This window comes from Cavia porcellus, unplaced genomic scaffold (assembly GCF_034190915.1).
Source record: "Cavia porcellus strain 051 isolate PalLab524CR breed Dunkin Hartley unplaced genomic scaffold, mCavPor4.1 scaffold_16, whole genome shotgun sequence".
NCBI classification, from domain to species: Eukaryota; Metazoa; Chordata; class Mammalia; order Rodentia; family Caviidae; genus Cavia; species Cavia porcellus.
The window spans coordinates 45,661,770-45,687,793 of NW_026947499.1; the positions used below are offsets into that span (position 1 = coordinate 45,661,770).

A 26,024-nucleotide genomic window follows, 5' to 3' on the forward strand; every position below is an offset into this window, starting at 1 on the left:
GTCATGGTTTACGTCTGTGTCTTCCAGGCCTCATGAGTTTGCATTGTGCATTTGTGCATTTGCATTGTCTAGTGCTTGGATTGATGGTGTTAGTGCTACACCCACCTAGGGGTGGAGCCAGGATGTGATGGCAGGAAGGTGTGTCTTGCTCTTTGCTGGTTCCTGCTTGCTGTTTGCAGCCACCAGGAACTGCGGCCCAGCCATGCCCACCTGCCTGGGAACCAACTGAGTGTGGACTGAAACCTCCAAAAACTGTAAGAAATAAACCTTTCTTTTCTTAACTTTGGGCTTCAGGTATTTTGTCTCAGCGACGAGTAAAAAATGACTAAAACAAGGGCTGAATGACACTCAGAAGCTAAGTATGGTGGCACAAGCCTGTGATCCCAACAAGCTGGGAGGCTGAGGCAAGAGGATCACAAGTGCCCAATATGGGCAATTTAGCAAGCTCCTGTCTCAAAAAAAAAAAAAAAAAAAAAAAAAAAAAAACATTAAAAAAGTTGGGGATGTAGCTTACTGCAAAGGCCTGCATTCAATCCCCAGAGCCATAAGGATAAAGAATCCCACCAGACTGGCTGAAAGCCTCAGTGTTACCTGGTAAGACGCTGCGGTTATCCAAACACATGGAAAAGATGCGCTCATAGACCAGCTTTCCTGGGGGAAAAGGACATACTGGTATTAGCATCACACATCAGAAGCTAACACTAAATCGTTTGTCAATTAGAGGGACACAGGTCTTATCCCAGACAGACACGTTTTAACTTGCGATAACACTGCCATCTAGTGGAACAAGCTTTAAACCATATTCCTTTGGGGTTTTTTTTTGTTTTTAATGAGAGAAAAAGGTGACCAATGTTACCCTTTAGAGTCTTGACTGACACCAGGGCTAACAGAGTCTCAGCTCTCTCCATGTCCTCAACAGAAAATATTCTAGATTCTATGCTACGTTCAATTTTCAATCAGAGGGTGCAAGTGGGCTGAGTCCAGCCTGAGACAGGATATATTTGATCCACAACTTGAGTGCCATAGGGTGCTTTAAAAATTTATGAATTCATTCCCAAAGGGAAACTGGGAGAATTAAGGTGAAAAAAATCTGCTAGTTCACATAAGATATGCAAAAATATGCTCATATCCCTACAGGACAACACCCAGGTAGACAAATCAGGAGCTGCCCCCTGCAATAGCATCTGCACTGCCCAGTTTGCCGCAGTCCCACCGGATCCCACTGCTCTCCTGTCAGCCCGTTTCCTCGTGAATCTGCAGAGCAGTGGCTAGAAGCATCTGAACTTGAGCTTCCACTAGGAAGGAAGCCCCATGAGCGCAGTAAGTGTACTCGTCTCATCGCTGCCACATCCCCAGGACCTGATCCAGGCTGCTGGACAGATGGATGGAGTGTAGGTTTTGTTAAATCACAGATCACTGTCTCAACTACTCAGCTTTGGCAGGGCAGAATTAAAACAACTTGAGACGATATGTAAATAGGTCAGCTATATTCCAAAAAAACAACTGGCAAGAAGAAAAACTATTCTGCGCATGTATTTTGGAAAACGTCATCACTATATAGGGAGTAAAATGACAGCTCTTCATTTTCTGCCTCCATCACTTTCAATTTAAAAGTGTTTATGTTCTTTTTCACAACCCCAGTATTCTGGCAAATAAAGAACAGCAATCTTGAAAGTGAGAAAGTTGTAAAAATCGTGTCTGGTTAAGGACCCGGGATGAAATGATGTCATCAAGAGTGACGCAAGTTAGGATGAAGGAAGGAAGAGGTCAGTCTAGGAGGTGCCACCTCTCCCAGGGTGGACCCTTATATTACAATCACCTAATGACACTTTTGGAAAGGAACACTCTTGGGTCCACCCTCGAACCACTGAGGTAGAAATTTTGGATGAAGGGTCTGGCCTAAGAATATGGTTTTGAATCACCATGCTAGGAAATTTTGTACATGCTTAAGTATGAGGACTACCAATGAGGGAGATACCAGAGAATACCTCTTCCTAAACTTGTGCTTCTCAGACCTAGCTGCATAGTCTCAGCACTTGGGGCTCTTCCGAACTTAACAGCTGTCCATGTCCCGCCTCAGAGATTGGGATAGGCTGCAGCTCGGACCCTGGAGAATTTGTGAAGGTCCCCAGGTGAGCCCAATGTGCAGCCACGGATGAGAAGCCCAGCTCTCCACCAGGGGCTGCAGCTGACCCTGTGGAAGCCTTAAAGAGTGAGCCCCAGAGCCTGCCCCACCTGCCTTCTTCCCATCACGCCAAGGAGCAGCCACGCCTGGTACAAGGCACAGCCTCCCCAGGACAATGGGTGTGCTGGCGTCAGGGTGCATGGCATTCGCCTCACCCATTAGCAAGGCTGCAGATAGCTGTAAAGCTTCTTGACTCCTAAGGTACATAGTGCGGACTGAGCGTGAAACCTCTAAATAAAAAGCTTAGTGTGTCACTAAAACAAGCTTTACAAAGAACATGATTTTTCTATCTTACTTTCACTTTTTTTTTCCCTTGCTGTACTGGGGACTGAACCCAGAACCTTCACACTGAGTCACATCTCCAGACCCCTACACACACACACACGCACACACATACACACACATGGTTTTTTAAAAATTTTTTGAGACAGGCTTTCACCAATTTGTTGAGTTGCTCAAAGTGGCTCAAACTTTAGATCCTCCTTTCTCAACCTCCCTAAATACTGTGTGGGGATTACAGGCACCATCATTCCCCGCTCATCCTCATTCTACAATTTGGGCCAAGCGGGCTATTTTTCTTTTGTATAAATAGTAGACAATTGTTTTGAGAACTAATGCCAGATCTTAGATCTATGTTCTTTTCTTGAGTTTTGTGTGTGTGTGTGTGGGGGGGGGTTGTTGGTGTTTTGTTTTATTTTGATATGGGTTTGGGATGTAGCCTAGGTTGGCCTTGAACCTTGAAATCCTGCTGCTTCAGGCTCCTTCCTCAGTGCTCTTGATTTCTTTCTTTATACACTTGGGCAGTGATGGTGAACCTATGGCACATGAGCCACAGCAAGTTATTCACTGAAAACTCTAAAAGGTTCATCACCACTGCACTAGCAGCAGTAAAGTAGATTTTAAAACAACAGAGGTGACAACCAGCACTTTCGGAGTGCTCACTTTGTGCTAGACACCAAGTTATTTACTATAAATCCTGTCAACAAACTCTCCAGAGAGGAAAAATGCTATGGGCTTCCTACATACTCTAATTCTCTCTAGAAGCCCTCAGAGGCAGGGTCTATGGAAGTGACACTTGGGTCTAAAGAGGCAAAACATTCCCACGGCTCAAAATGAAATGCAGCATTCCCTGTCCTTTTACCACCTATCAGAGTGACCAGCTGTACCAGTTGCTGGGGTATCGTCTGTGTCAGACCCAAGACAACAGGAGGAATATATATTCTAATTTCTTCTTTCTTACACAAAAAGCAACGCACTACTCCATAAAGCTCGTGCATCTTAACTGTTTCACTTCAGAATACTCCCAGAGGACCTTCCCTTAGGGACACAAGCCCAGCCTCCTTCTTCCTTAGAGCACTGGGCACTCCCCTGGAGATATGTGTCATGATTTATTTAACTGGCCCCCTACTGATGGCCACTTCAGTTATTTCCCATCTCTTGCTATTCACAAATAAGATAAACTCCTAGGGGTAAAAATCCAAAGGGATCTGCATCAGTAATTTTTCTGGTGTGTTAAAACTACCCACATAAGTAATGCATGAGAGAAATGATCTTTGACTGCAGAGGGCTCTAAATGAGTCTCTGCTCAGCCACTCACTATGCTGGAAACCTTGAATAAGCTACCTACTTCCCTGGATTTCAGATTCTTCACCTTTTTATAAAATGGGGACAATTATAGACTATCTCACAGAGCTGCCAAGCAGACTCCATGACCTAACCCCTGGAAAGCATTTGCTAAGGGCTTATCACTATTACTTTAAATTGCAGCCCAGCTACGCACAGCAGCACTGCCCCACATCTCAGCTGGCTGGGTTGGGGTGCTGGCCACAGTGAGCCACATGAAGTCTTTGCACCCGAAGGTAAACATGCCACCAGGGCTGTTAAGAGATGGTCTCACTCAGAGATGCTGACTCACATGAAGGAGGCCAGCAAAGGAGATGAGAAGAAAGTGTTAGGACAGCCCTACACAGCCATAACCTTGCTCCCTGACTTAGGACTCATTCCCTGGAAGGAAGCTGAGCTCGAGGCAAAGTGAGGGCTGAGATGTGTACACCTTGGCACCTGTCCTGTGAGCTTCAGGCTGCTGTCCTCCTCATCCCCACTATCTCACCTGAGCCACACCACCCTTGCCCAGCACCAGAAGAGCTACCACAGTTGCCTGGGCAGACTCGACACCAGCCCACACCTACAATCTATCCAGCCAACAGCCAGAGGGAGCCTGGTTAAAAAAAAACAAAAAAAACCCCAAGTGGACCACGTCCCTCAATGGCTCACATCCTCCAGGGACCTCACACCCTCAGAGTCAAACCTCAATCTGCCTGGGGCCCACAGGCCATGCTGGGTCTGCCTTTCCCGCCTGTTCATTCCACCCTAGCCACCTTAGTTTCCTCATAGCTCCCCAAGCCCACAAGGCATGCTCCAATCCCAGAGCACTGGCTGCTCTTCAGCCTCGCCTGCCCCCGGCCTCCTGTCTCCTCGAGCTTTGTGTCCCTCTCAAGTCTTTCACATGCACTGCTTGCTTCGCTCCCCTGCTTGGTCACAGCCCACTCCCAGCCAGCCCAGTGCTCCTGCCCCTGGTTCTGTTTGGTTTTTCTTCACAGCACTGATCATTGCCTGACACAGAGTGGGGTTGGCTCAGTTATTCTCCCAGTTCACCATCTTTTATGGGAATATAAATGCCACAAAGAAAGGGATTTGTGTTTCTCTTTCTTGCTGATTCATCCCCAAAGTCTAGCAGAGGACCTGATGCCACCTCTGTGTGACCTGAACTCTCCTCCTTGCCTAGTTAGCATCCATTCCTTTTTTTTTTCCCCAGGTGCTGGCATCACCTTTCTCTTTCAGGGGAACCTAGCCTGGGGAATCAATACATTTTATCCCCAGACACTATGGGTGGCCCCCAGCCGGCCATGGCTCCAAGTGTGGCCAGTGAGATGAATTCCAGGACTGCGGGGAGAGTGGCTGAAGAAAGCAGCTCTCCGTGCCTTGGAACCATGAGCAGTAAAGTTGACAGAAGCAGAAGTGAATGAAACCTGGAAATGAAGCTAACCCAAAGGCAAGTACTAGAAAAAGACAAGGCCCTGATAACACTGAGCTCCTGGACGGAGGTTTACCACAAGCCAGAAACTACTACTATTCTTTGCAGCATAAGCCAATAAACACCCCTCTCTGCTATGTTAGTTAGGTTTTCTGCCACTTGCCTTAGCTAATACACTCAGGATTCCAGTCTCATGAACAGGTCGGAGATGTATGGAACTGATTTTTTTTTTTTTTTTTATAAAGTTAAAATTTATTAGAAATGCTTGCTTGTCTTGCAAAACACTTGCACAACAAGTTACTCACAATCTAAGCATTTTTAAGTCAGATTGTTCACAAGCATCTGCAGTATCAGTTTTTTCTTTTCTTCTTCTCTTCTTATTCTTCTTACCCGTTCTCCTCCTCCTTCTCTTTCTTTGTTTCCTCCCCCCGTGCTTCCCCTGCTTCTTCTTTGCTTTGGTGGCCAGTTTCTTTTTTTTTTTTTTTTTTCTTTTTTTTTTTAATTTTTAAATTTTATTTAAGGAGAAAAGAAAAAAAAAAGCAGAGAAAGGGTACAAGTTTTCTCTCACATTCCATCTTTTGAGTAAATACAGATGAGATTGCCCTCAGGCTCACTCTCAGTAAGACAGCAAGTGCCTTTGCTTTTGACCTTCTATGTGTTCTGTTCTCAGAAGACAAGAACACTCTCAATTTCTTCTGGGCCACCTCCATTCTGTATACTATCTGTAGCTTAGGGGTCACCTGGCTGGCAAACCACTAACAGCAAGATGTTCTACCCAACCAAGCACTACCAAGCAGAGGCCATTTTACTAGGCTCCAAAAGATCACTTTGTCTGAGCATCCACTGTGGGACTCAGGGTAGCCATGAGGGTGCACAAGGACCTCCAAGGAACTATGGGCACCATCTGCACAGCAGGGGACTGGTGAAAATGAAGACGCTTAACAGTGGGGGGACACTATTTCCAGCTTTGGCAATAGGGAGACAGGAAGCCCGCGGGCAGGTAAAAGGTTGGACAAGCTACCAAGTTCAGTGGTATAACCTGGATCCTGGTCTGCGGTGTGGTGCTACTACAAGGTGGTGGTTACTAGGAGGCAGGGCCCACTAAGAGGTCTTTAGGTCACCCTGGACATTCCCTTAAAGGAACTGTGGGACGCTGGCACACTACGCAGTCTTGCTTCTTAGCCATGAGGTAAGTGGAGCTGTTTTACCACATGATACCACCATGTTGTACTGCCTCATCACAGGCGCACAAACAATGTCTCCACATGATCACAGATCTGAACTTCCAAAACTGTAAGTTCAAATAAATCTTTTCTCTTTGTAAATTGATCATCTCAGGTATTTTGTTATAGTAAGAAAAAACTGCCTAGCACACTCAGTTCTGAACCACAGGAACTTTGGAGAGCCCTGTGGAAGAGATGGGCAACAGCTGGCTTAGACAAGACTTGTGCTCCCCAAAGCTTGTTCTACTTTGTTCACTGACTTCATCCATCTATGTGAAAACTGGAGAAAACAGAAGACAAGATTCTTTCACTCAGGCCAGGTGTGGTGGCACACACCTGTAGCCCCAGGACTCAGGAAGCAGAGGCAAAAGAAATGCCATGAGTTCAAGGCCAACCTGGGCCACACAATGACTTCAATGCTAGCCTGAACAACATAGCAAAACTGACTCAAAAACAAACAAACAAACAAAAAAACAAGATTCTTTGATTTAAAAGCAACATGCCTTGCAGATGGACAGGAGGGAAAATCTTCTAATGTTCTAATTACTATACTACAGGGTAGCTCCACTTGACAGCAATTAACTAAATATTTCAAAACAGCTAATAGGATTTTGAATGCTTCCAACCCAAAGAAATGAGAACTGTCTGAGATGACAGATGTGCCAATACCCTGATCTAATCATTACACATTGTATACATATACTGAAATCTCATGTTGCACCCATATGAGTAATCATTGTATTTATGTACATATAGTGTACTTAATATACATAATACATCCATTAAAAACAAAAATGTATGAAAGCTGTTAACAGGCATGGGGGCATGATTTGGTCACCCTCATAATTTACTTACTTATTCAAATCACTGCAGAACCTTACTTACAGTAACTCTAACACCCAATTCCTGAAAAAACAAACATAGTCCCTAGATACAGGATGAACACGGTACTTACCAAATGTATCAAGTATGTCGGTGATAAGGACAAATTTGCTTGGGTAGAACTGAATAACACTTGTGTCCGAAAGAAGTTTCGAGCACTACGAAAGGGAGAAAAGAAAATTCACTGTGTCATGTCTGACTTGGTTGCGCCCCTCAAGCCCTAGAAAATTAATAATTTCTATGAAAAAGATGCTCACCATCTTATGCCAAACCCTGTGCTAGGCTGGGGGATGTAATGATAAGCCAAAACACTGTGCTTCTGACAAAAGAACCCGGACTCCTCACACACAGCCCCTTAAGGAAGGTTCTGGAAAGTCTTGCTCCGGGGAAGCCATTGGCTTTTAATCCAGAAGGGTCCTCCTTGAGGAACTAGGACCAGTACTCATCTCTGCATCACAGTCCTTTCATCTGACCAATCTTTGTTCTGTTTTCCAACCTGGCTTCCTCTGTTTTATTTCAGTATGATCTAGATTCTTTTTTCTTTTTTTAACTTTGAGACAGGGTCTCACTAAGTTTCCCAGGCTGCACTCAAACTTGTGATTCTCCTGTGTCGTTCTCCAAGAGTGTTGGGACTACAGGCATGTACCACCACGCCCGGCTAGGGTTCTTATATACTCTTTTCATACAAGTAATTATCCACGCTTTCTTAAACTTACATCAACTATTTAAACTCACTCCCTAACTTTCCTCTCCAGGGAAGCATGCCAAGCTTCAAGAGGCTGTGTCTCTGGAACTATGAGCTTCAGTGTTGGAGGTGGTCCAGCTCTGACTGCATCGCACAATCCCTATGCTCTTACTGGTGCCAAAATGCTGCTGACACATTCATGATTTTTTAGTTTTTCAGAAATGGAGATGGAACATAGGGCCTCTGCATTGAGCCACATGCCTAGTCTTTTTAAAAAATGCTATTTCTACTCAGAAGAACTAAATTTAATGCCCTGAAAGTTTTTACAAATCCCACAGTCAGCATAAGGAACCAAATAACTTTCTTGTATTTTATCATTCCAACAGTTGACTGTCAGATTGGAAAATGTCACATAAAAATAAAATAATTAGCTGAGTGTGGTGATGCAACGCCAGTAATCCCAGCACTGAGAACGAGGTCGGAGGATCATGAGTTTGAAGCCAGCCTAGGCTACAAGTAAGATTCTGTCTCAAATAAATAAGCAAATAAAATTTTTTGTGCATTTAGAAAAGTCCTTTAATATGTATTTCAATATGCAGAGAATGGTTAAAAGATTTACCAGGTCAAAGATAGGCTGACATGTATTTCCACTTCAGTGTTGTTACTCAATATCTAAATTATTATTAGAATCACCGAGTTTCTTCTAAGCATAAAATGCCTAAAAGTAAACAGCATGTCTGAATTATGAAACATCCTCCTACAGCCCAGATGCTACGGGGGAACAGGGAAGCAAGCTGTTAAAACAACAGTGCTGACATGAAACATGGCACTTGAATGTATAGGGAATTCCATTTCCTGACGCCCTGCTTGGGGGAATTTTTTTCCAAAGCTCTTTATGAAAGTTCCAACTTAAACAATTGTCCCAGGAGATTTGATAGTGGGAAGAAAAAGCAAACAATTTTGAATCCTACAGACTGTTTACAATACACAGCTCTAGTTTAGATTCCTAGGGATATGACACCCCTGAGTTCCTACCCATAACCTGGTTTCCAAGTCTCTTGGAAAGGACCCAGCATCCATGGGTGAAATGAGGCACATAATTCAAGCAGAAGATTTCAAATAGACTTCACAAACATCTGTGCACTGATTTTTCTCCCACACTGGTATCATAGAACATATATTTTATAAAGTATAAAAGGAACTAAAGTTTTTTAAATTAAAATTTAAAGCCATAAAATTTTTTTGAATTGAAGTTACTTTTTAACATTTTTCCGCCAGCTTGAATGGCTGGTGGTACTTACATGACTGTCCCAACAGGTGGCATGTACTATTGGTGATACAATCAAATCTATTCACTTTTGTGGGTCTTTTTCCTAGTAAAATTACTAAAAAGCTACCTGATAGCACAATCACACATATGCTTCAGGTCCCCCAGGAACAAAACACAGGAATTATGTCCCTCTGTGATTGTGTTAAAAATCACTATTTTGAAGATGCCACAGCTTTTAAAGCTTTGGTGCTACCTCCTAACTTATCAGTTTAAGAATCAGGTACCTTGAAGTATGCATTAAATATACAAATTTGTGGCTCCCCACAAAACCTACTGGTCAAAATCTGAAGCTAGGGCATCTGGAGATCAGTACTTTAATAAGGGCTCCAGGTGACTGTCAACCAAAAATAAAGCTTGCAGACACCAGGTTGGTGTTACCCATCACCCACATACTCAATGGAGTAAATATTCCATAACCAACTATTCTCAACTTGAGAGTCCTCTATGGAACACTGAAGTAATACACCAGGGTCTTACCACCCAGAAATTCTAATTAAACTGACATGAGGTACAGCTTGGATGCTGGGATTTTTTAATGCTCCAAGTGATGTATAGTAGGCTATAAACACCTTTCAAACAACGAACATGTTTCTCTGCCTGAAACACAGACTATTAAGCTTACTTACTAACACTGATAGGAAAACCCTGAAAAAACATTTTCTGTTTGTTTCCAGTGAATGAGAAAACTAGGAGTATTCTAACATTTCAGAATAAGTTTCTAAAATTAAAATTTTTAAAAAGATACTTGGATGAGCAGAACAAATGGATTAATTAAGAGATGTCTTGAGACTTAGAGGGATAGAAGGAAGAAGAAGCATTATTACCCAGAATATATGAAAAAAAAAATGTAAAACCCACCAGGAAAAAATATAAATAACATAGTGGGAAAAAGAAATCAACAAGAGACATTTTACAGAAAAGGAAACCTCAATGGCCCATAAGCAGGAAACAAAATGCTCAATTTGCTAAGTCTGGTGGTACATGCCTATAAACCCAGCTGGGAGGCTGAGGCAGAAGGATCACTTTGAATTGGAGGCCACAAAAGGCTACAAAGTGATTTCAAGGCCAGTCCAAACCACAAAACAAAACCTTGTCTCAAAAAGACAAAACCAAAAAACCCCTCAAAACTACACTAAAAATAGCAGGATATATTATAGTAATCCACTTTGACTTTCCATTATCTTGATTTAAAGCCCTGTATTGCTCTCACCATCTTGTTTGACTGATGTTCCTCTATTCTGTCATGCTTGATAGTACCAGGTTCGAAAGTTTAGGCAACAGCTGTGAAGATAGTGGGATTCATTATGATGCCCATTCTGGTTGACTATTATCTACTTTTGAAGACCTATAATGTCTCCAATGTTTTGGTTTTTGTTGGTCTTGTTCTTTACTGTTTTATTCAATTTTATTATAACTGATGATATAGGCAATTCTATTACAGATAGCAGGAGGCATTATGGTAACCATTGTTGATCACCTTGTATTATGCTTTTACATTATCTATTATGTCCACCCTTTTGATTTGACTGACACTGTTCTGTTATGTCACATTTGGTTCTACTTTCTTCCAAAAAAGTAATAAGAACTGTGGGAGCAACAAAACCCAAAATGTGTAATTGTCATTGTACAAAAGAGAGGAAAAGAAAGTGCTCTAAACGATGTAACTGCATGTATATTTAAGTGTACAAGATAGATAATGATATTCCTGAATTTTGTTGGATATTTGCAGTCTCACTGCTGGAATGTCCACTTTATAAGCTTTAATTTTGTAACTTGAACAATTATTTCTAAGATGACAATATGTAATCCATTAACTAATGATTTCCTACTGTTTATTTTTTTCTGTAAATCTGTATAACTTGTACCCTTTCTGTGCTTTTTTTTTCTTTTTCTACTTAAAATTAAAACAAACAAACAAACAAAAAAAACTACACTAAAATGGTGTTATTGCCTCCTTTCATTTTTCACTGGAAAAATGAAAACAGAAAGTCAGCTCACACCGCCCATGGAATAGTAGCAGAATGCAAAACAGCAGATTCTCACACTCTGCTGCTACTAGAGAGAGGGACAGAATGCGGGGCTGGCATCAGGGAATAGCTTCGTGATCTGAAAGCTGAAATAGCACCCAGCTGTTGCCAAGCAAGTCCCACCCAGGTTCATTCCTCACCTGGAGAAAAGTATGAAGTGGGCATGAAACAATGCGCCCAGGTGTGCACCCAGCAATGTTGATCATAATAATAAAAACGCAAAGGCAGAGCCAGATGCCCATCCACAGATGCTGTAGTTCACACACCAGAAGACTGTTTTATACAGAACACAATCCCTCCCAACAACCAAGGCGGTTTCGTTGTCATTGCTTTTGGTTTTTGTAGAAATTAACACGCGGATCCTAAAATTCATAAAGAAATGCACAAGACCCACAATAAGCAAAATGATTTTGAAAAAGAACGAAAATTAAAGACTTACACAACCGGGGGCTGGGGATTTAGCTCAGCAGCATAAGTACCTGCCTTGCAAGGAGGCAGTCATGAGTTCAATCCCCGTACCAATTAAAAAAAAAAAAGACTTACACAACCCATTTCCAAAATGTACTATAATGCTACAGTGATCAAGGCAGCATGGAATTTGCATAAGGATATACTTTTGAGACCAATGGAATTAGCACTGAGAAACCAGGAACAAGCCCTTACATTCATAGCCAACTGAGTTTTCATAAAATTGCCAAGGCAATTCAAGGAAACACAAGGAGTCTTTTTTTTTAAACTCTGCTGGGACAATTATATACATACACACAAAAAAAAAAACCTTGGACCAGTGATGGCGAACCTTTTAGAGGTTTCAATGATACAAACAGCCTGCTGTGGCACACATGCCGTAGGTGTGCCACCACTGCCTTGGACCCTTATCTCATCTCTGACACAGAAACCAACACAAAACAGACCATGGGCCTAAGTCTAAGCATTATCACCATATAAAACTTCTAGAAAAAAATCACAGAGAAAATCCTCATGACCTTGGGTTAGTCAGAGTTCTTATATTTGACTCCAAATGCATCAGCTAAAATGAGAAAATTAACAAGTGAGATTTCATGAAAATTAAAACCTCTGCACTTCAAAACAATCACTATGAAAATGGAAAGACAAACCACAACATAGGAAGTCATATAGTCATACACCATGTGACAATACTATAGGTTGTATATGCAACAGGGGTCCCATAGGCTCTGTAAGCATGTTCTATGATGCTCTGCCAAAACAAACCTACCAAATGGTACATTTCTCAGAACATGCCCCTATCATTCCACAATAGATAACTGCAATTAATAAAGAATATAAAGGGCTGGAGGCATACCTGTAACCTCAACACTCTGGAGAGCTGAGATGGGAGGATCACAAGTAAGCCAATGTGGGCAACCCAATGAGATGCTGTGTCAAAACAAAAAGGGCTAGCGGGTATAGCTCAGTGGTAGAGCACTTGCCTAGCATGCTCAAGGCCCCAGGTTCCATTTCTAGTGTGCATGTGCGTGTGCACATCCACCCACCCCCACCCACCCACACACACACACAGATATATATAGAGAATATATTCAACACGAAGATAGGCTCTTCATGACACAGCACTTGTCAAGAATACTTGAGGCTCTGGACTAATGCCCTAGTACCACAAAAACAACAAAACAATAAAACAATGAAAAGAAAATCTAAAAATTGGGCAGTACTTAGACATTAAACTAAAAATGATACACAATGGCCAATAAGTATATAAGAAGTTGGTCAATGTTATTATTAGGGTTATATAAATTAAAATAATGAGATACCACTTCATACCACAAGCGTAGTTAAATGTACATAAATGAGCCATGAGGGTGCTAGAGAGGAGGAAGAGGAACCAGCACCCTTACACACTACCAGTAAGAATGGAAACCACATAGCTTTTGGAGAGCAGTTTGGCAGTTTCTCAATAAGTTAAACATAACCTTACCAGTGACTGAGTAATCCCATGAGAACTAAATGTCTGCCAAAATTTGTATACAAATATTCCCAGCAGCACTATGCACAACAGCCACAAGTGGAAACCATCAAATGTACACCAACTTGCTCATGGACACACAAAATGTAGTTACCTATGTAGTAGAATAGTATTTAGTAGGAAAAAAGGAATAAAGCATGAATACATGGTACATGATACAGCATGAATGAACCTCAAAAACATTAAGCTAAGTGGAAGCTAGTGCAAAAGAATACAGAATAGTAGTGCTTCGAATCATAAATGTTTTTGTTTGCAAACACTGTGGTTCACAAACAGAAGCATTTGACAAAACTTTGTTTTTGTTTGCAAACTCTTCATGCGAGTGATAAACATGACCACAGCCATCCTTCCCAAACAAACACAAACGCGGCCATCTTTTCCAAAATGGTGGAACAAATTAAGTTTGTGAACTGAAGCACCACTGTTACATAATAAATGACATACAGAATAGCAGAGTCTGTAGTCAGAAAGCAAGTCTCTGGATTTTTAGTGCTAGGATAGCAGTAAGGTTTAACTGCAAACAGGCTTGAGGGAATTATGGAGGTATAAAAACATTCTCAAACAAGTGACAGTTGCACAATTCTACTGATCTACTAAAAAGTAAAAAAAAAAAAAACAAATCACTGAAATATATACATAAAAATGGGTGTTATTTTTGTTCTTGTTTGTTTATTGTTTTGGGGTGCTGCGAATGGAAACCAGGGCCTTATGCATTCTAGATTGAGCCACGTCCTAGTCCTTGGGTGGACTTTTTTTTTTTGGTACCAGGGATCGAACTCATGACCTCACACTTGCCAAGCAGGCGCTTATGCCACTGAGCTAAACCCTTGGTTGGGTGGCCTTTTGATATGTACAATATGTTTGAACAAAGCTGCCAAACTCTCCCCACAAAAAAACTCTTTGCTACAAAGTAAATAAGGTACAGTGCATCTTCATAATGTGCATCTTGATTACGTCTTATACAGAATTTTTACTATCATCATTCTTCATAATGTGCATCTTGATTACATCTTACAGAATTTTTACTATCAGCCAAATGTGGAGTCAATTAAACTTCGTGATTATTTTGTTTGAGAGGACATGACTCAAATCTCTCCAGATGTTAACCTCTAAAGTCCACGCTCTGACTATCTATGGAGAAACACTGCCAACAGACACACTCTGCAGCTGCTCTTGGCAGTTTGGAGAGCTGCCCACTGGAGGGTCAGCAGGCAGCCCCAGCAGGCAGCCCCAGCAGGCAGACAGGATGCAAAGAGACGGGCTCAGGTTCGTCTCCCATCATGAAACTGCAAAAAGAAAAAAATCACACCTGCCGTATAAAAAGTCATCTTCAAACACTTCAAGTGTTCAGTGCAAAGACTCTCAAACTCTCCTTCTGTGATATCTCTCACAAGCAACAGATGAGAAGGCAAGGGCCTCATCATTATATCAGATAAGAATGAGGTCTGTCTGTTTGAACTATTATAGCCACTCAGCAAATCATATAAATTTACTCTGAAAATGGTAATGCATGAATTACTCCTTGAACAGGAAATTTCTGAGCATGTTTTGCCAAAATGTAATGATCTTCAGAGCCAAATCACAGGGTAAGCTACTTTTTACAGGACTTGTTCTTGTAATCCAAAAAGTGTCAGCAGATCAATAAATGTATCAATCAAAACCCAGTGACACAATGAACATGTTTTCCTTACCACATATTCATGCAGAATATGTTTTTAAAATGCACACATCAGAGACACACACCATTAATCCCAAAAACAGCAAACCAAGGAAACCTGAAAGGATCGCTCACTCTTTAGTGTGTACAAACAATAAATGTGTCAGAGACAGTGAACTGCACGACACAGGGGGCACTGCTAATTGGGCAACCGAAGGTCAAGAGCTTCCTAGAACTGCACAATGTGCAACTTATACAACTGCACATAGCAGCCATGGGATTAGGCAAGCCATAAAAACAAAATTCAGAGGTAAGGTCTTTCAGAGGAAGTATGTGAAAATGGGAGATGATAAATGAGATAAAACCCCAAAGACTTCTGAAAATCCAAATTAAGCAGTTTTACTTAGGAAATGCAGAGCAGGAAATGCAAGGTAAGGGGAGGCAGAAAGCACACACCCCGCCTAACCTGAATGACAATTTTCAGAGCCTTCACTTTCTGGTCTGAGGCCCAGGCATCTTTGAGCGACTGGTTGAGCTCCTCTATGCGGTTCACATAATCCTGCTGAGTCAAGTTCAACAGCTCCTTTTGGGATCCCTGTGGGTCAAAAGCAGAAAGTAAAAGCACTGAAGGAAAAGAGAAAACTGTCTCGCATATTTCTAATCCAACTTGGTCACAAGTACCTGGGTACTGACCATGCTTTGGCCTCCAAAGGTCCCTGGTGTCTCTACCAGAACTGATAATGCTGTCCTGCAATCAGAGGCTCTGTGGATTTCTGCCTGGGATGGCAAAACAGGGGCAAAGAGGCTGGTCTTGGGGGGAAGTCAGGCCCAAATCAACACAGCTCTGCCACACAGGAAAGCACTGTCCCCAAGTTCCCCTGCACTTGGGGAAAGGGATCACATCATTCAGCACACTGGGACTGGGCTGGCTGTGTACCATGCACAGTCCCAGGGGCTCAAGATACAAAGATAACTGTGGTCACTCAAGCAAAAAGATGCTCACTTTCTCCAGACTAGTAGTTTATAATAACTGAGGGCAAAAGCCCATTATGAGCACAGACTAAGATACATGCTTGTGAGGAGCCAGGCATAACAGTGCCACCTGCAGCTCCAACTTCTTAGGAGGCAACTGTCACAAAACTACCTGACTCGGGAGTTTGGGGACAGCCACTGTTATTCTCACCACTCATAGTGCCACACACAGGGAGGGAATAGATACCAATGCACATGTCATGGCATCCAAAGGCAAGAGCTCCTTAAAAAGTCCTAAAAGTCAGTTTGGGGAATTGGGACTGACCCAAAGGGTCACCTGAACTGTAAGGCAGGGACGCCCTGGCCTCTTGGCAATAGAGGAGCCAGGCAGATGGTTTAGTGAATGAACAATGGGCCCAGTAGCTTATGTCCCTTTTTGGCTAAGACAGTGAAAATCCACACTCTCTTCAGTCCTCGCTTGTGACAACAGTGGAAGCCAAGTGCTGATATGGCAGCATTGTGAGACATTATTGCGTCTATCCCTGGACTGAGTGTGTACCAACAGCAAGAAATAAACCTCTGTTATATAAAACCACTGACGGGCTGGGGATGTAGCTCAGTGGGGGAGTGCCTGCTTAGCATGCAAAGGCCCTGAGTTCAATCCTCAGTATCACAAACATAAAATAAAGTACAATAAAACCACTGACATGTAGGGGCCTAGTTCTTACTTCCGCATGACCTAGCCTCATCCTTTCCGATACACCTGCTAACCAGGAAGCCCTGGGACAGCAGCTGCTGTGAGCAGGAAGTAGAAAAGAAAAACCAGTCTGCAGGAGAAAGATGAAAAATTAGAGAGAGAATTAGTAGCAAGAGGCTTACATGGACCTGAGGGACAGAGGACTGTGCACGGCCTCAGGTTCAGGGAGGTGTTTTAATGGAGGTCAGTTCCAGTGACTTTCAGATACTCAAAGACTTTAGCTTTGGCTGAAGCCCTCAGCAAGCTCCTGACTGATGGGCTGATAATGTGCAGACTACAGTTCTCTCACACCCCAATTTAAAACATGCCATGTCTATACTGGAAAATAAACTATAGGACTACTGGATTCTGCTGAGCACCCAACGGCTCTGTCCTAAAGTCAGGAGGACCTTGCATCTTCCAACAGATGGGACAATGGCAAATGCCATCAAATGGCCCTTCCTGGCTTTCATAATCCCTCATTTAATCCATGCAACTCTCTCTTACTCCCATTTTCATTATTTTTAACAGTACTAGGAATTGAACCCAGGGACTTCATGCTGAGCTATAGGCCCACTTTGTTTGTCTGTTTGGGCTTTTTATTTTTTTGAGGTAGGGTCTTCTTAAGTTGCCCAGGGTGGGATTATGAGCATATACCACCTCCTACCCCCAGCTCTTTATTCTATTTTATAAAAGAAGAAATAAAGGTACAGAAAGGTGGATGCCCAAGGCCATCTTGATAGTAGCAGTCTAGCCAACCACTAGACTCAGGGTAACTATGGTGACAGCAACTAACACACACAGAGCATGTGTTGTACACTGGATGTTGTTCTAAGCCCTTCATATATGTTAACTCATTGAACCCATAACTGTCCTTTGGCTACATACTGTTAACCTCACATTATAGATTAATAAACTGAGGTCCAGAGCAGTGGATCTGGGAAGATCTGGGATTTGAATCCAGGCAGTGTGGCTGATAGCACATCACACTGTCTCTCAAAAGGACACTACAGAGGATGTGCATCACCTAGGTCCAAGGATCAGCACACAATATCATTTATATGTGCACCAGGACAAGGAGGACTGTGGCCCTGTGTACGCCGGTCCACTGCGAGACTGTGGGCCCACAATTGTCAGGTGAAATCCTTAGAGAGGAACTAGAGATCTACAAGTACCGTTTTGAGGACCCAGCACACTTTGTAACATTATTTTCAATGCACAGGCAGGCTGATTAGCAGACTCCGAAGGGCCTCAGTAGCCAGAATGGCCACGTGAAAACCCCTTGGCATGATGCAGTCTTTGTACTCCATCAGGCTGCTTCCTGGGAGGGGACTCTAGCTGGTTTTTCAGGCATCACAAAGATAAAAGATGCCTCCAGAAAACCCACACAAGGCAGGTTCCTATGGGTTCAGCCAAGTGCGCTGATCACAATTTTCCCCAGATTAAGTCAGGCCCTCAGGAGGTCAGAGCAGTGCAGCCTGAGACTTAATCAAAGGGCAGCCAGAGATGTCTCCCGCAGCAGGTGGAATGGAAAGGCCCCAACCTGTGCTCGGCGGGCAACCCACTCACCTCCTCAAAATCATCCAGCTCCTCCAACCGGGTTCGGACCTTCTCTGACATTGCAGAAGTGGCAGTCCCAGCTCTGCCTAAAAGAATGGATTTCTGTCTCAGAGATAACTTTTCTCTTGCATTAGTATCCCTCACAGAAGGAATCTTTCCTCTTACATTTCATCATGAGGAAAGATGGCAGGAAACCATTTTATTATAGAAACTCAGATTCTTTTTTATAACTTCTTTCCTTCTAAGTTAGACCAGAAGTATCTTCCACTGGGTAGCTGTCCTGGGGATATGGTGGGCTACTTAGAGAAGGTGAATGTTATGAGATTGCACTCTATGTCTGTTTACTCATAAAGGCAGTCCAGATAAGGACGCCAAAAGTCCAGCCATTTAATTCTTTGTCATGAACAAAGGCCCTCTCAGGCTGGTACTCAGTGCAGAATTGTCATGCCCTCACACTCCCTTACACTAACAAAACAACGACTTCACTGTCTGCCTACACGTGGACTGGGTCTTCAAAGCCCTCTCTTCAAGCAAACAGGACTTACTGTGTTTCCTTCCAGTATCTGTCAACACACTTTGGCTATCAGCAGAGACCAGTGGAAAAAGGATTTCAGTCTGTGGGCCAGCCATAAGGCAAGGTGACCTGTCCAGCTGACTGCTGCCTTCTGGGGCCACCTCCTTCAGAACCCTTTCCCCATCTGCAAGGGACTCACACATGTTGGGCAAGTACCCTCCCACTATATCCCCAGTTCTTTTCAACAAAATGGTCTTGCAATCTCCCTTCTGAAGGCCCCCCGACATGGCTAGGATTATATCTGATGACAGTCTGTATTTCTAATGAGTTTCTAGGTGAAGTCAATGCAGCATGCTGATCATTCAACTACAATTTTAAAATGTGGATCTAGGGCAGAGTTGGAAAACTCTTTTAGTAAAAATTTTCATAGATATTTTAGGTTTTACAATCATATAAACTGTTACAACTATTCAGCTCTGTCACTGGAGCACAATTTAGTGAGACCAAGTCCCGAGGTTAAAGAGAATGAAAATGGACAGGAATATAGCTCCATGGTACATCAATCTCCAGCTGTGGAATGGCGGGATCAAGGGATGGGTTTCCTTCTGGGGAGGCAGTACTGGAGACTGAACCCAGGACCTTAACACTGAGCTACATTCCCAAGCCTTTTTGAGACAGTTTCACTGAATTGCCCACGCTAGGCTCAAACTTGCAATCTTTCTCCCAGGCTCTAAAAGTGTTGGGATCACAGGCCCATTGTTTTAACCTCTTTCATTAAACCATAAGTGAAGTAGTTTATAAACAGCAGAAACCAATTTCTCACAGTTTCACAAACAGGGAAATTCAAGATCAAGGCACCAGCAGATTCAGCCTCTGGAGCAAATCCACAGATGGCACCTTGTTGCTGTGTACCCCACAGTGGAAGGCAGGAATGAGGTCCCTTGAGCCTCTTTCATAAAGGCACTCATTCCCTTTATGAGGGCTCCACCCTTATGCCTTCACTGTCTGCCTGAAGACCCCCGCCTCTAACCATCACCTTAGGAGTTGGGATTTTAACATGTTTTGGGGGAGACACAAGCATCAGACCATAGCTCCCATCTTCAAATTCATTAGATAAACACTGCAAAGCACGTTACGAGCATGTGCAGTCTTATGTTTCCAATGGCAGGGTGTGAGTGCTTCTGTTGCTCCTCACCCTCACTGACGTTCAGGGTCCTCAATCCATTTCTCTCTCCAACCAGGTGGATGTGTGACAACATGATTTATTCCACATGTACTGCACCTGTGTCAAAGTGACATCTACAGCAAAAGTGTCTCCACACTTGTGGCTTCTACTGTGCTGTCTCAACCTGCAGACAATTAGGAGAAATTGGGGCAGCAGGGGAACACTACCATGTTAGCTACCTGCACAAGGACCTCAGCCACAGTCATCTGACCCAGCAGTATGGCCACTATCAGTTGCTCCAGGACAATCCGGCAGCTTTGAGAAAGAAACTCTAGCATTCTGTACTGCAAGATTATCTCAACAAGTGGGCACCAGTTCTGTACTTACATAAAAGTTCCCCCATGGGACCCCGCCACCAGAGTTTTGAACTGGGAGTCATAGGAGCGGAAACTGAGAACAGCCATGTCCAGAGACTGGTGAGTGTGTGCGTCTGCACCAGCACATCTGCACTGTCACAGAGACAGCAACTTAAGGCCAAGGAAAAGGCGGCTCTCTAAAGCAAGTCAATAGCTGGGGAGGTTTTCTCATGCTCCACCCTGCCTAGAATTAAGCTGGAAGCTTATCTTTTGCTCCTACTATCCTCCTGCTCTCTTTATTTTCATATCCAATTATGTATTTTAACCCTATATTACGTAAACTTTTTCTCTGTAAAGTTATATTCAAGGCAGTGACATAATTTCTCCACCAAAACAACAAAAATCTCATCTTACCTTTTTCAGACCCCATGAACAGATTCTGCAAGGACAAAGAATTCATTAGTTTTTTGTTTTTGTTTTTAAATCTAAGGCAACATAGCCACTATTTTCCAGCCAAGTCATTTGCTTATCCAAATGAAAGACTTAAATACAAATATTCAAAAAAGAAAAACAGGGATCACTAACAAACACTGGAAATTTAAATTCTACCCAATTCAGGCCTCTCAAAGTGAGGCCTAAATGAATACTAAAAAATTCTGATATGAAAGCAAAATCATCTAACAGAACTACTTTTAAACTTCTCTAAGTCATGGCTTCTCCACCTCCACAGTCCTGCTATGTTGGGCTGTATAACACTTCTGTGGGGCTAATTCTGTGCATGGCAGAATGTTTTGCAGTCTCTCTGGCCTCCATCCCAGATGCCAGGAACACCCCACAGCTGTGACAACCAAAGAATCTAAAGACATTCCAAATGACCCGTGGGGGGATAATGTTACTCTAGGTTTTATAACTGAGCTCTGAATTATCTTTATGCATTCAGAGAAAAATGTCACCAGTCCCATAACTGTGCTGTCCTCCTGTTCCAGGACCTGATGGGAAATGGGAGCCAGGTCACACCTCCCTGCCTTTCCTGTACCACGTCACCCACAACTCCCTCCAAGACAATTTAACTGTGAGTGCTGAAGGGACTCCCAGTGGCTTGCTTAAATGGGAGGGAGGACATTGCTTCCCTTCCCTTCTTCTGCCTATCAACCTGGCTATGAGGCACTAAATACAGCAGAGCAGCAAGACAGAATGAGGTGGAGCCTTGATGAGCCTGGAGCTTCTGTCCCAGCCCCACACTCCCCACCACTAGACTTCTCTTCAGAATAAGGAGAGCTACACATCACTCTTGCTGCCACTATTAGGAAGGACTTGGTTATAAGCAACTGAACCTAACCCTATCTAACACCAGCATTAACTTGCTTGCCCAGGATGGGTCCTACTCTCCTGACTTTTCTGGAACTTGAGCAACTGGCCAGGTGGGGGACAAGGTTAACCTCCTCCTTCACATGCCAATTACTTAAGCTACAAGTCACCCCAAGGAAGAGCAAGCGTCCAGCTCTTGAAGGAAACCCATAAGCAGGGGTTCAGAGAGCAGCATTCTGTCCTAGGGGTGACTGGGTGGGGGTTCCTCCATATGCATCTCAACATCCCTCACAGGGGGTCCACCACCCCAATTCCTTCTCTCCACTGCTCCAAATATTTGATTCTTTTCTTTTTTCAAGAAACCATCATCACTGGAGATTTAGCTCAGCGGCATGAGCACCTGCCTTGCAAGCAGGCAGTCGTGAGTTCGATCCCTGGTACCAATAAAAAGGAAAAAGACAAAAAACAACAACAACAAAAAAAAACCCATCAGCATACTTTCTCCCAATGACACTGACACTTAAAGACTTACAGCCCAGGACTGGACAATGTAACAAAGAGAAATCCCCAACTCTGAGGTATGCCCCGGGCACTCACAATAGATAGCTTTTCTGTAGTTGTATACCGGGCAAGGATCTCTCCCCGCTTGTTGGCCCAAGGCTCAAAGTCAGATCCTACGGTGGAGCTGTCATCTCTGTCACGTTTCTTTCTGGAGCTCTCCTAAGGAAGAACAACACCAACTCTTCAGAGGCTATTTTAGCCTTTAAAGATAAAATGTGAGCAGAAGGTAGACAGTCCCTCACTGCAGAAGAAAACCAATCTGTCTAAAGGTCTACCATGAAGAAATAACTTTTCAGGTCGCTTCATCACAAGTCACTAAAACACATAACAAAATTGCTGAAACTAACTAAAAATCAAGGAAAGGCAAACTGAAAAAGGCTATTTTTGAAGTAGCTGAATAGTGGAGTTAGAATAGCTGTTCATATTCAGGCTAAAGGAAATAGGAAGCCTCCATATTGCTGGTAGGAACAGAGACTAATAAGGCCTCAACAGAGGACAATCTGGTGGTGGCATTCAGCACCTTCCTATACATGGTCTCCACCCAGTGACAGGCTCCTAGACACTGTCGCGGAGACCCTCACCCATATGCAGCAGGACATGTGTAGTGTAGACCTGGGATACTGCTGCTGACACCAGCTGAACCTAAGACCATCTGGTGTCTATCAGCACAAGAAGGGCAAGGTAAAGTATGTCATACCCATTCTTCAGAACACAGTGTAGCCCTTCAAAATACCATGATAGTTCTCATAATTAATTGGGAAAGTTCTCTAAGACATACTGTCAAGTGAAAAAAATGATTGCAGGAATAGTCAAATTTATGTTTACCACACTCCTGCTGATTTGAAACACTGGTGGTACATGCATGACTGTCCCATTGGGCAGCTTGTACCACCAGTGATACAAACGGGTCTAATAACTTTTATCAGTCTTTTTACTAATAAAAACTTTATAAATGATCTGAATCTAGTTAGGTCCTTAAATCTGATTACTGCCAAATGTATTAACACTATACCAATTGAAGAATTATTTGAGCAATTAATAAATTTATCTCATTAAGAGAAATTTATATTCATGGTTTATCAATAATTCATTCTCTAAATTTTAACGTAGAAATTTTTAAAATACTATACTACAGTATTTTATACCATTGTAATGTTTTTCTTTTTATTTTATTTTTTGTCTTTTTCATTTTTACCGGTACCAGGGATCGAACTCACGACTGCCTGCTTGCAGGGCAGGCGCTTATGCCGCTGAGCTAAATCCCCAGCCCTGTAATGTTTTTCTTAAGGAAATGTGCTATGACATCTGGTCTGCTAAATCAACACCTTTCTTTCCATTACTGTAATCAAAGACCCCTAGGGGTAATTACAAGCAGCATGATGGAGCAGTCATGCATATACTACTGGTGGTTCAAGCTGGCAGGAATGACAGAATTTAAATCAGAGTTTCCCAGTAACAAGTATACACCTTATAGCCCTGATGTGAATGTGTTAGAATGAAGGCTGACAGCATGGATTCTACAGCTAGAGTAGCCACGACTAAATTTCAGCTTGGGGGAGATTCTCCTCATTCTGTCCCTCTACATATGAGGGTATAATTTCTCTCACAGGCTGGCACAAGAATCCAGCAGGAAACATACTCCAAAAGACACCTCCCATGCAGTAAGCTGACTGATTCTTAACTTTTATTGTTACTGTTTACATATGAGTAGGAATGGAACTGCTCAGAAATCACTGTCCTAAACATCTATGAGAAAGTAAAGGAATAGCTCTGGAAGCACATACAGTGGCCTGGCCAGCGTGAGGTCCTGCAAGAATCTCAGACCCATGGAAGCACGTACAGCATGCTGACAGCAGTGATGAACTCAGGGTAAAGGACAAAATGCAGGGAACTGGGTTACAGGCCTATATTTGTAATGTGTGACTGTGTTAAAAATAAGCAAATGCCTAGCTAATCATGTAAAAAGAAAGAATTATAAAAATGAAATTAGGTTTGGGAGTGGAACTCAGTGGTAGGACACTTGCCTAACATAAGTAAGACTCTGAGTTCCATCCCTAGCATAGCAAAAAAGGTTTTTTAAAAAGAATAAATTTTAAGATGTCCCAGCCAAAAGAAAGGAAAGGAGAGTTCCCATATCTCTAGCAGCCTCTTGTTGACAGCACCTTCCACTTTAAGCAGAAACCTGTGGAGGTCTGGATGACCTGAATTGTAACCAGATGACCTGGCCATAATCAGAACGCTGTTCACTGCACAAACAGTGAGGTGCACAGCTCCCCACCCTGCACCCGCACACCCTACCCCAAGTGGCCGACAGCCACTGGAGCATACATTACCGTGGCTGCTGCCATAGCTGCGGGGTCAACAGTGGCTGCAAACATGGAAAGGGGGTCAGTTCCATCGAGGACACTGCTCAACGGGTCCACCACGGAGCTGGAAGAGGAGGAGGATGTGGAAGAAGTGCTTCCTTTCCGGCTGACTTTCTTTGTCTTTGATTCCGTGACCTGTGGAGAGAATCTGTGGTAGTACAGTGGAGGTCTCCTATGACCTTTCCTAGTAGGGACACTTAGCTGGATCCCTTCCTCCCCTTTTGGAAGCTGGTCGGGCCATCTGCTTGTAGCAGACGCTTATCACTTTATAGGGGATGCTTATTTTTGGTGACAAATTGACAAGTCCAGAACCACAGCTGCTAAGGAAAACGTGGCAGGAAATTAGGGTTAGCAAAGATTTAAAAATTACTTGGGAAGCTCTTAAGCTAAGGTGGCCCCAGAATCTTGGGTTTCCAAGAAAGCAAATTAACACAAAACATAACCCACTCTGAACAAGAAAGCAAAGCTTTCATTTAACAAATCGGAAACTATCAACTACCTTCTAATTGGAAATCAGCCAGAAATAGCCAACTAGCTTCTAAGTGACAAATTCCTACTCTAACCAATCAAGTATTTTTTTGGTCTGATTTCCATGACTAGCTCATAACAGTTTTCCCATCATCTGTCCTCAGTGGACCTTGAACTGATTGTGGTCTGCAGCTGCTCCATTCATGAAGCACTGGAGGCTCTCACACTCTCACCGCAATGTTAACACACCTAAATTGATCTTTTAATATATGGAAGAGATGGGGCCATTGTGATTTGAGCAGATAATGATAACAAATAAATGTGTATCATAGTTGGTCTATGCCTCTGGAATTCTTGGGTGAAAGCAGTACCTTCTTTCCTGAGGAGGGGATTCTCATGGTCATGAGGAAGACCAAGCCATTATGAGTCGCTAGGAACTTTCGGCTGCCCCCACCTCCGGGGAGACAAGGGAGCTAGGGACTGAGTTACACATCTACTGTGGGGACTGGTAAAGCTCTCATGGAGACTCCTAAAAGGCAGGGTTTGGAGGCTTCTGGGCTGGTGAAAAGGACACAGTGAGGTAAGGCGAGAGGGAGACAGGTGACAGAAAGGGCAGGGAAGCTTCCCCCAATCTTTATCAGTGTGCCCATACCCTTTGTAATAGACTTTATAACACCATGGGAAACTTCCATGAAGCGTTTTCCCAAGCGTAAACTGTCCTAGAACTGTCCTAGGACCCCAATGCATAGCCAGCAGGTCAGAGGCACAGATTATAACCTGTCTGGTGTCTAGGGAGGGGGTGGTCTTGTGGGGCTGTGTCTCACCCTGTAAGGTCTGATGTGGCGTCCAGATAAAGTGCCAGAATTAAGGACACCCAGGTAGTATCTGCTGAAGAACTGCTCAGTTGCTATGGGGATTACAAAAGTGTTGTTTGAACTGTGAGTTGACAGGCTGACACCTGGCTTTAGTGTGTCAGAAGTGAAGTGAAGGACA

At 43.2% G+C, this 26,024-nt stretch overlaps 1 protein-coding gene across 1 annotated transcript in view; it reads right to left on the reverse strand.

Moving 5' to 3' along the window:
- Vps35l (VPS35 endosomal protein sorting factor like) overlaps positions 1 to 26,024 on the reverse strand; it is a 110,446-nt gene that overhangs the window by 76,975 nt on the left and 7,447 nt on the right. The window contains exons 3-9 of the mRNA XM_003478179.5: positions 24,531 to 24,698; positions 22,234 to 22,356; positions 20,743 to 20,767; positions 18,303 to 18,379; positions 15,492 to 15,620; positions 7,398 to 7,482; positions 592 to 651 (exon numbers count right to left, since the gene is read on the reverse strand). Of these exons, the coding sequence (XP_003478227.3) occupies positions 592 to 651; positions 7,398 to 7,482; positions 15,492 to 15,620; positions 18,303 to 18,379; positions 20,743 to 20,767; positions 22,234 to 22,356; positions 24,531 to 24,698 (667 nt within the window). The remainder of the gene's footprint in view (positions 1 to 591; positions 652 to 7,397; positions 7,483 to 15,491; positions 15,621 to 18,302; positions 18,380 to 20,742; positions 20,768 to 22,233; positions 22,357 to 24,530; positions 24,699 to 26,024) is intronic.